General features: G+C 42.8%; 2 protein-coding genes across 2 annotated transcripts in view; one reads left to right on the plus strand and one right to left on the minus strand.

Moving 5' to 3' along the window:
- LOC310924571 (putative G-protein coupled receptor 149) overlaps positions 1 to 3,849 on the minus strand; it is a gene marked incomplete at both ends in the record, with an annotated part of 5,018 nt that extends 1,169 nt beyond the window's left edge. Inside the window, 3 exons of the mRNA XM_083886353.1 lie at positions 277 to 704; positions 2,382 to 2,568; positions 2,908 to 3,849. Coding sequence (XP_083742479.1) covers positions 277 to 704; positions 2,382 to 2,568; positions 2,908 to 3,849 — 1,557 coding nt within the window. The remainder of the gene's footprint in view (positions 1 to 276; positions 705 to 2,381; positions 2,569 to 2,907) is intronic.
- A 2,913-nt stretch (positions 3,850 to 6,762) lies between these two features.
- Positions 6,763 to 10,065, plus strand: LOC310924572 (extracellular calcium-sensing receptor-like; the record flags this gene model as incomplete). Its single annotated transcript, XM_083886354.1, has 10 exons — positions 6,763 to 6,905; positions 6,984 to 7,287; positions 7,365 to 7,451; positions 7,528 to 7,635; positions 7,752 to 7,918; positions 8,000 to 8,462; positions 8,569 to 8,793; positions 8,866 to 8,989; positions 9,080 to 9,552; positions 9,628 to 10,065. The coding sequence occupies exons 1-10, from the start codon at positions 6,781 to 6,783 to the stop codon at positions 10,063 to 10,065; spliced, it is 2,514 nt and encodes an 837-aa protein (XP_083742480.1). The 5' UTR covers positions 6,763 to 6,780.
- Between the last annotated feature and the right edge of the window lie 766 nt (positions 10,066 to 10,831).

A 10,831-nucleotide genomic window follows, 5' to 3' on the forward strand; every position in this document is an offset into this window, starting at 1 on the left:
GGTTATTATATATATTATATATGTTATATCTAAATCCCACTCTATTTCAGTCTGTTGCTGTAAAGTAAACCTAAACCTTCACCACATCACAAGTTCATGGACTCATCTCAGTTCTGTTTTTTGATTCAAATGAATGAGAGATTTTGCCTTTTTTTGTAAATCAGTGAAGGAAAATGTTTAAATTCCCTGCTGAGTTTGTTTTCTATGACAGAAGAAAAAGATGTTTCTTCATCACTTCACACAAACATCATCCTCTCATCGACATGAAAAACCCACCTGTCTGGACGTCCTCTGAGATTTACTGCGACACCACTCCCAGTCTGTCAGCTCCATGTTTCCACAGTCCTCATGGTGGGACAACCTCCTGTCCTGTCCGTCAAACACAGAGGACATGTCCGTCAGAGTGTCCTCGTGGTGGGACAACCTCCTGTCCTGTCCGTCAAACACAGAGGACATGTCCGTCACAGTGTCCTCGTGCTCCTGCTGATGAGGAGGAAACACATGGACACAACAGATGTCGTCCTCATGTCCATCATGTCCATGAGGAGGACAGAGGACAGACACAGTGGTACTGAAGTCCAAACCCGGTGTCAGAGCAGAACCATGTTGTGGTGAATGAAGGATTGTGTAACAGTCAGACTTCTGAAGACACACACTGTGATCACACAACTGACTGAAGTCCAATCTTCTCTTCATGACTGATCCTAAAAACAAAGAATCATTTCATCAAAGTATGTCGTCTGCATCACAACAATAATAATACTATATTTATATTAGGGATGCAATGGTATTGTGTATTTTACCAAACCGTTCGGTTCACCCTGTTCCGAAACATGACTCAGCTTTTAATTCCTCTGTGTGAGATCATTTAGGATTCAGCGTAAACTACGATGAGAATGAGAAAATAAACGTCAACAAACAAACCACGGTGAGCTAGCATCTGTTCTGCAGCGCAGTGAAGTTGGTTTGTAGTTGGATATTGGACAGACACTCGCTCTACAGCGCCACCCAGAGCAAGAGTCATCACAGTGTCTCTCACTTGGAGCAACATGGTGTAGTTTCTGAGTGAGTTAAAATGTTTATTTTGTTGGATAGCAGTTTATTTATTTTTAATTTGTGTGGTTTCATGTTTGCTGTTTCATTTGATCTGATAGTGAACTATTGTTTAAATAAAGTTTGTGATGTGATTATATCTGTGCTTTTAATTATATTTACAATGTAATATTGCCTTAGTCTGAGTAGTTTTATATTAAGATATCGAAACTGTACTGATACTGTGGCCCAAAACTGTGATACATACTGAACTGTGGAGAAACTGTACCGTTGCATCCCTAATATAAACGTATATATTTATATATAGTATATACATAATACTATTATAATCATGAGAAACTACAGACACAACATGGCTGACATGACACGGATATTACTTCAGACAAACAACAGTATATTGTGTATAACCCTGAAGTACATTATGTATATATTATGTATAACTCTGATGTATATTATGTATAATAAACTTGTCGTTCCTTTTCAATATATATTTAGGACTTACTTTTTATTTGTGTGAAATAAATGAGTTGTTGTTTTTTAACGTTGATGGTGTGTGTTGTTGTTGTTGTTGTATTGTTGTTAAAGATTGTTGCATCAAGTAACTCCTGAACATAAACAGAATGTCATCATAGACGTAAAAGAGAGAACCACATGATTGACAGCGTTGACATACAACAGTGTTAGCTAAAGATGTACTGCTCTTTGTTTTAGCACATGCTAATCCCTCACACCTGAGTCATACGGTGTGTTAGCTGACAGATGTGTTAGCTGACAGGTGTGTTAGCTGACAGGTGTGCTAGCTGACAGACGTGTTAGCTGACAGGTGTGTTAGCTGACAGGTGTACTAGCTGACAGATGTGTTAGCTGACAGGTGTGTTAGCTGACAGATGTGTTAGCTGACAGGTGTGTTAGCTGACAGGTGTGTTAGCTGACAGATGTGTTAGCTGACAGGTGTGTCAGCTGACAGATGTGTTAGCTGACAGGTGTGTTAGCTGACAGATGTGTTAGCTGACAGGTGTGTCAGCTGACAGATGTGTTAGCTGACAGGTGTGTTAGCTGACAGGTGTGTTAGCTGACAGATGTGTTAGCTGACAGGTGTGTTATGAGAGGTGTGTTAGCTGACAGATGTGTTAGCTGACAGGTGTGTTAGCTGACAGATGTGTTAGCTGACAGGTGTGTTAGCTGACAGATGTGTTAGCTGACAGGTGTGTTAGCTGACAGGTGTGTTAGCTGACAGATGTGTTAGCTGACAGGTGTGTTAGCTGACAGGTGTGTTAGCTGACAGATGTGTTAGCTGACAGGTGTGTTAGCTGACAGATGTGTTGTACCTGACGACTGCTGATGTGGATCCTGTTCACCACATGGCAGCAGGATCCAGTGCCGAGACAACAGGAATAATGGAGTGATCGCGGGAGCGAGCAGAGTCAGAAAGAAGCTCAGCGTCTCCACAGAAAAGACGCTTGGTGTTTTCACTGTGTGATGATCATGATGATGATGATGCACCACAACCAACGTCTGTGAAGACAACAACAACAACAACACGTTCATTCTCACTCATGTTATTCAGTTAGAAGAATCACTGACTTTACTCTTTAGCCCTGAGCACAAGCCCAACTCCTGACCGCTTATCCACAGGCTGCACAACAACGACAACAACAACAATAATAATAATAATAATAATAATAATAAAATATGTCATTTATAAAAATGAACAGTTGCATTGTTGTGTAAATATGGAATGATCAATGATGATTCTTTATACAAAACATTAAACACAGTGGATTTTCTTCTCTTTATAAACTTTAATGTTTTTGTTTGTTGTGTTTTGATAAAGCAGCTTTTGTTTTTGTTTACCATCATCGGCATCCACAACATAACTCTGAGCAGCGCCAGAATCATGGAGAAGCGCTTTTGCACAAACAGCAGCTGCGTGTCTCCCACCACAGCTGCCCACTGTCCGCTGTCCTCTGCCCGCTGTCCTCTCACACAGTCCGGGGACAAACAGCTGTCCTCCGTGGCGCAGGAGCTCGGGCTCAGATCGTTGTACGCACCGACACTTTTGACGATGTTGTCCCGGGAAAGAGGCGCAGAGGCGCGCGCTCTCCTACGCGTGTCCACGCAGCTCGGCTCGGTCGAGCACAGAAGCTCGTGAGCGAGCGGCACGAAGAAAACCAGTAACCCGCAGAAACTGAGAGAATATAAAGAGAAAAGTAAAAGCACGTAGACGCCGCCGCTCTCTGGGAAACAGCCGAGCGTCAGTGGAGCGAAAGTTGCCCATGATCCGCAGAGAGGAAGAACACTGACGCTCAGACTCACGGACCAAACACCCACCACTGCGCACATCACTGCGCACACTGGTCTGCGCACTGAGCCGAACACTCGGAACCTTCTGGACACATAGAAAGTATAAGCTGCTATAAGACAAGCCTTCATGTTACTGGACACTCCCTGGAAGACGTGGAGGAGTCCGGACAAAGTGCACAAGCTGCTGCTGGAGCTTCTTCCTCCTCCATCATCTCCATCATCTCCATCACCTGCTCCGTCCGTTTCCCACTGAAGCAGCAGGAACATGGACAGAGGAACCACACTCAGCAGATCATCCACACACATGGAAGCCACGATCACGCACAGTGGGTTTTTCCTACAGCTCCTCAGCAGAAACAGCAGCGAGTACAAACCTCCCACTAACGTAGCGGCGGCGATCGTTACGCACGAACCGAACAGCATCAGCCGCACGTGCCTGTCGGTCTTATCGTTAGTGGACGTGGAAAGGCTCTGGTTCAGGCTCGTGGACATTTTCTTAACTGCTCTGGTGCCCTGGCACCGGTTCCCTGGTGCCCTGGTGCCCTGGTGTTCCGGTGCCCTGGTGTTCCGGTGCCCTGGTGCTCTGGTGCTGGACTGCTGCTTTACGCACTGTGGTCTTCCCGCTCTCCTGTCACGACAGTCACGTGGTGCAGCTTCAAAAGTAAGGCGGTTCATTAATGTATTCATGTATTCATGTATTCATGTATTCATGTATTCATGAGTGTGAGGCCTTGTTTTTTAACAGGATTTTCAGGTTGAAGGCGCCTCGGTTTCTTGACACTGATCGGTGTTCAGTCCATTTATTTATCCATTGAACCCCCGTAGATAAACAGGTTTATTAACACACACACAGTTAAACATTATTATAGCCACAGGAATATTAAATCCTTTATTAATTAAATTAATTAAACAAAGAAACAAAAATAAAACAATGAGATTCATAATTTGTCTCTTTCCACTGTGTGTGTGTGTGTGTGTGGCTTTCATGAGTCTGGTGTTTACTGCCCCCTGGTGGTGCATCCATCATTCAACACAGCAGCGTTAGTAACCTGAAGATTCAGCTATGAATAAATGAGTGAAGCAGCTCCTGCAAACACACAAAAACTGAAGAATGACATAAATCTAAACTCTGCATGGACGGAAACTGAACACACACACACACACACACACACACACACACACACACACACACACACACACACACACACACACACCATGCGTGTAGCCAGCAATGGGCCTACTCACTGGCCCACCCAGCCAAGTATGATAAAAATGTATTTTGTTTGTAGAAAAAAAATAAAAACATGCATGTAAAGGAAATACATTTCAGCCATTAGCCCACAAGAAGGTTAGTCCGGCCCCAGACGTTTTTGTTACCCAGCACAGTTGCTCTCTCCCGGTCAGCGGATTTATCCCTGCACAGCACTGACGCTGCCCCCACACAGCGACAAAAGCGTCATAAAACCATGTCTAACTTTAACAAACACAGACATGCTGCATACCCACAGAAAGGTCAGAAACTCGGCTAAAAGCTCATATAAACCATTCTTATGTTCACGAAACAAGGTTAAAACACCGATGGATCAAACAGCAGGAGCGAAAAAACCGGCTCGGCTCAAGCTCAGAGGGGACCGAGCCTTTTCGATTGCAGTCTTTGGAACGTGCTGCCGCTTTATATTAGAAAGGCCACTTCTTTGTCCCATTTTAAAATTCTTCTTAAAATCCACCTCTTTTCTTTGGCTTTTAACATTACGTAGAGCGTTGATTTGATGTGTTTTATGTTTTTATGCAGAATTTTGCCAATCTTTTGGCTTCTTTCTTATGTAACCCACCCAACCGCAGTCCTCTCACCACATTTTTGTGGATATGACCTAAGCTTCCAAAGATTAAAGATATAAGTTTACATTGGTAACCTAGTTGACATAAACGACTCAGCAGTGGCTGGTATTTCAGGAGCTTAGAGTAGTAGCAGGTGTCCATATACAAAACAACAGCCCACCTCAATAATGACCACATTTTACTGACACAAATACTGTGTTACTGTTACAGTGAAGTGTCTCTTATCCTGATGTTGATAATGGTAATCAACACTTAGATGTGTGTGTGTGTGTGTGTGTGTGTGTGTGTGTGTGTGTGTGTGTGTGTGTATACTGCACATAAACACCGACTGTGTGTGTTTGGTTTTGGTTCATGGTCTTACATGTTGCTCATAATCACTTTTTCCCAATGATTGATTTCATTTTCTCGACTTTTTCCAGTTTTCACATGTGAACAGTTACAGAACACAGAGGAGGTGGAGCCAAACCTCCTGAGAGTGAAAGTGTCACAAAACATCAACATCACCTTTGTTCTCTTTTAATCAGCTTGTTTTCAGGAAGAAGAGTGAGTCTTCCTTCCTTTCTTCCTTCCTTTCTTTCTTCCTTCCTTCCTTCCTTCCTTGGTTCTTAGAGAATTCTTTGTTCACACATGTTCACGTTGTGTGAACAGTTGGTTTTAAGCACAGCAGAGTCAGAGTGGATTCATCACACACTGAGTTGTCGTCTCCTGAGTAAACAAACACACAAACAAACAAACACACACACAGACACACATTAAGTCACATGTTCTATGTTCTATTCCCTTTTCTTCATAATGTTTTATAGCCTGAAGGGTTTATTCTTCTAATGATTATCCTCAAGACCCAAATGACTCATTACCTCACTTCATCATCATCATCATCATCATCATGTTTAACGCCTCAGATGTTGATTTAATACAAGAATAAAACAAATGTTAAGAAATCTGATGAAATAAACAATTCTGCTTCTGCTTAAAACCCTAAAAGTATATTTAGGATGTGAAGTATTTCTATGTGTGTGTGTGTGTGTGTGTGTGTGTGGGTGTTTCACGCGTCGACTGTCTGCCTCTTCACATCAGTGACACGTGTGTGTGTATGCGTGTATGTGTGTGTGTGTGTGTGTGTGTCTGTCAGGATATGACTAACCCTATCATTGTCACCTGGACTCATGTGCACATTCCAAACCTTGTTGTTGTTGTTGACTGAAGGCTGTTTTCCATCGATCAGCAGCTCAGGGGAGCGTATATAAGCCTGTATATATATATATATATACGTGTATATATAAGTGACAGCACAGTTGACTCTTCAGACCAGATCACTTCAGTCAAAGGATCATAGAATTGCTTTAGCTGCAGCGATGATAAGTTTGTGTATAATTAGAATGGACTGATGATGATTTCATTTGAACAGGAACGTACATGTGTTTGTCACAGCTGCTGCTGATCAATCATTCTGAGATGACTGATGAATGCAGTCTTTTACTGAGAATAACACGGCTTGGTTTCATGAGTCTCATGTGCTGTGGGATTTTTCCTTACAATTCCCAACAAGATTCCAGTCAACAATGTCAAATAATCCCCGGCTCGATGTCGCTGCCTGTACTGGAGAAGAAGGGCGACGTGACCTTGGGAGGACTCTTCTCTCTTCATGATACGGTGGAGGAGAACAGAGTCTCCTTCACATCTACACCTCCACCCACACAGTGTTCAAGGTCAGCTGTGGAAGTCAATGTTTGTGAGGAACATCATGTCATTATTTAACTGTTTTCTTTTTCATTTTCTTCTTTCAGATTTAACTTTCGGACGTTTCGTTGGATGCAAACTATGATCTTTGCTATCGAGGAGATCAACAGAGATGGACGACTCCTTCCCAACATCACACTGGGCTATAAGATCTATGATTCCTGCAGCACACCTCACCAGGCTCTGAGGGCGGCTATGGACTTAATGGGAACTGAGAAGATCTCTGTGGTCAAAGGGAAGACGCAGAGTGGTGAAATGTGTCATGGGAACGTTGCTGCAGTGATCGGAGATGGCGGCTCAACTCAGTCTCTCGTCGTGGCTCGTTTCCTCGGTGTCTTCCACATGCCACAGGTGACTTATTTATGGTTAACTCAGACTTCTTCACCTGACTGCAGAGCCTTAAACATGATTCTGTTTTCTTCATAAAGGTGAGTTATTTCTCCAGCTGTGCTTGTTTGAGTGACAAAAAGGAGTTCCCTGCCTTTTTGAGGACCATGCCCAGTGACTTCTTCCAGGTTAGAGGCAGCGAATAATAAAAAACATATTGCTGAAATACTGTTAATGACTTCATATGTTCCTGTCTTCTTTTAGGTTGATGCACTAGTTCAGCTTGTCAACCATTTTGGCTGGAGTTGGGTGGGTGTGATTGCAGGCGATGATGACTACGGCCGTGGTGGGGCCAATATTTTTGCTGATAAGGTAGTCCATACTGTCATAAATACCATGTCAAGTCATAACAGATATAGATATATAGATATATACAGATACTCATTTAAAAAACTACGTTATGACATCTCCCTCTCTCTCTGTGTTAGGTGAGAATGTTAGGTGCTTGCGTTGCCCTGCATGAGATCATCCCTAAGAACCGAGCACCAGCAGCAGTTTCATCTATTGTTTCAAAGATCCGATCGTCAGGGGCTCGAGTCATCCTCGTGTTTGCTGTAGAACAAGACGCAGCTGCTTTGTTTGATGAAGCACTCAGGCACGACCACTTTATCTGTTCAGAATGTTCCATCATACTTACAGACATGACTCATTTACAGTAAATATTGCTTGCATTTAGAGAGGACCTCACTGGGATACAGTGGCTGGCCAGTGAGGCATGGAGCACAGCTGCTGTCCTCTCTTCTCCCACAAAGTACCACCAGATTCTTCAAGGTTCGATGGGATTTGCCATTCGTCAGACACACATTCCTGGATTGCAAGACTTTCTGCTTCGCTTGAATCCTGCAGGTGCAGATGTTCCTGAAAATCCCTTTCTAATCCCTTTCTGGGAAGAGGTGTTTCAGTGCAGCCTGGGTTTGACGACCAATGGCCAGGAACATCATGATGAGAGTAAACCTCCATGTTCTGGAACAGAAGAACTGGGGAATGTGACAAATATCTATTCAGATGTTTCACAGCTAAGGATTTCCTACAATGTCTACAAGGCTGTCTATGCTATTGCCCATGCTCTTCAAGCAATAAGAAGCTGTGTGAAAGGAGAGCAGCACTGTCCAGATACAGACAATATACAGCCATGGCAGGTAACAGTCCATATGTTCTCTAATCCTGTCTAGATTCATTGAAGTTACATTTCTGAAATAATATTTAAAGGAAAAACAAATGATCAGAAAGACGTTCTTTTCTTAGTTGCTTTATTACATAAAACAGGTGACATTCTTGAACTCATTTGGTGATGAAATGAAGTTTGATGAGAACGGTGATCCTGCAGCCGAGTATGACCTGGTTAACTGGCAGCTGAGAGCAGACGGACACATGGAGATCATCACTATTGGAACATTTGATGAGATGTCTGGAAAACAAGAGCTCCAAATACAGAAAGAAAACATCGTATGGAATGGAAACCAAACCAAAGTAGGGACTCATTTTAAGTTTTGTTCATTGTGTGATGTCTCTGTGAGCAGTGTAGCATGTGATTCCTCTTAGGTTCCCTTGTCAGTCTGCAGCAGCATTTGTCCTCCAGGAACCCGCAAAGCAATCAGACCTAACTTTCCTATCTGCTGCCATGATTGTGTGGTTTGCACAGCTGGGGAGATTAGCAATCAAACCGGTGAGGAAAATGGACGTTTCTCTTCTAATCTCATCTACTGTGCAGCTTGTTTTAGTGAAAAGTCATGAAGCCTTCTTCTCTTTCCGTCAGATGCCATTGAGTGTGTGCGGTGCCGGCCAGAGTTCTGGTCCAACTCTGAGAGAATGGCCTGCATCCCCAAAGACATGGAATTTCTCTCCTTTAGCGACACCATGGGCATCATATTGATGGCTATTTCCCTAATTGGCTTCTTCTGCACCTGCATGGTGGTCTTCATATTCATCGCTCACAGAACCACTCCCATTGTCAGAGCTAACAACTCTGAGCTGAGCTTCCTGCTGCTCTTCTCCTTGACTCTGTGTTTCCTGTGTTCTCTGACCTTCATCGTCCGGCCGTCTCACTGGTCCTGCATGCTGCGACACACTGCGTTCGGCATCACCTTTGTCCTCTGCGTCTCTTGTGTTCTGGGGAAAACTATAGTGGTGCTAATGGCCTTCAAGGCGACACTTCCAGGCACAAAAGTCATGAAATGGTTTGGACCTGCACAGCAAAAAGCAATCATTATCTTCTCTACACTTATCCAGGTAAAGACGTGGAATGACACTCTTTTTTTATTCAAATGTTTGCAAATGCTTGAAATTTTGTTTTTCTTTCTTTAGGTTATCATCTGCATAGTGTGGCTGCTCGTTGCTCCACCCACTCCACGCAAACTGATGCCACGTGAGAGTCCGATTGTCATTCTCTTGTGTGATGAAGGTTCAACTGTAGCGTTCGCTCTGGTTCTGGGCTACATCGGCCTGCTGGCCTGCCTTTGTCTCGTCTTGGCCTTTCTGGCGAGGAAACTTCCAGACAACTTTAATGAGGCAAAGCTCATCACCTTCAGCATGCTAATCTTCTGTGCCGTGTGGGTCGCCTTCGTTCCCGCCTACATCAGCTCTCCAGGAAAGTTTTCCACGGTCACAGAAGTGTTTGCTATCTTAGCCTCAAGTTATGGACTGCTGGGCTGCATCTTTGCACCAAAGTGCTACATAATCATCCTGAGGCCAGAGAAGAACTCCAGGAAACACTTATTGTCCAGAGTCACAGACAAGTTTTAAAAGAAAATGTTCAACACATTTATTCATGTACTGTCTTTTACTTCTCCTCCTCCAGATTCATTAAAAAACAACAACTAAACTAAGTTGAAAAAGTGTGGAATATAGTATGAAGGTTCTTGTTTGTGTCCTTCTACTTAATACCACCAGATGGTGGCAGTGTGCTGTCATTCATTATGTTGTCCCTCTTAAAATATCTTTTTATTATTACCCTAACAGGCTGCTGTAAAAAGTTGTACTTGTCATAATAAACTGGTGTAAAAACAAAATAAAGCAGAAGAAAAACAAGGATCAGTCATTTTCTTTATCAAACATTAGGTATGACAGAAAAATAAGAAGTAAAGCTTGGCCTTTGTTTGACATGGGATGATGATGATGATGATGATGACGAAGAGTGCTGAGGCCCAGTGTCTCTGAGGTAAAACACTCAGTGGAAAAAGCTGCTGTCACTCATTAAATTCATTAAATCCTTCGACTCCAGACGACTTGACACATAAACAAAAGGAGAGTTCTTTCCTACAATAACAAACGTCCACAGCTGCTCTCACCACTATACTATACATTATTATATTTAAAGATTATGATTCATTTGTTTCATTGAGCAAAAGACGAGCATTATTTATTATTTAGTATTCAATCATTCATTAGAAAGAGAAAACACTGAGTCATAAAGAGGTTTTCTGACAGTTCAGAGGTAAACAAAGAAAGGAAAGTTAAAACTTCAGTCCTGACCTTCACTCACTCACTTATTTACTCAGTATTCACTATT

Source organism: Microchirus variegatus, assembly GCF_963457635.1.
Source record: "Microchirus variegatus genome assembly, chromosome: 3".
In the NCBI taxonomy this organism is placed as follows: domain Eukaryota; kingdom Metazoa; phylum Chordata; class Actinopteri; order Pleuronectiformes; family Soleidae; genus Microchirus; species Microchirus variegatus.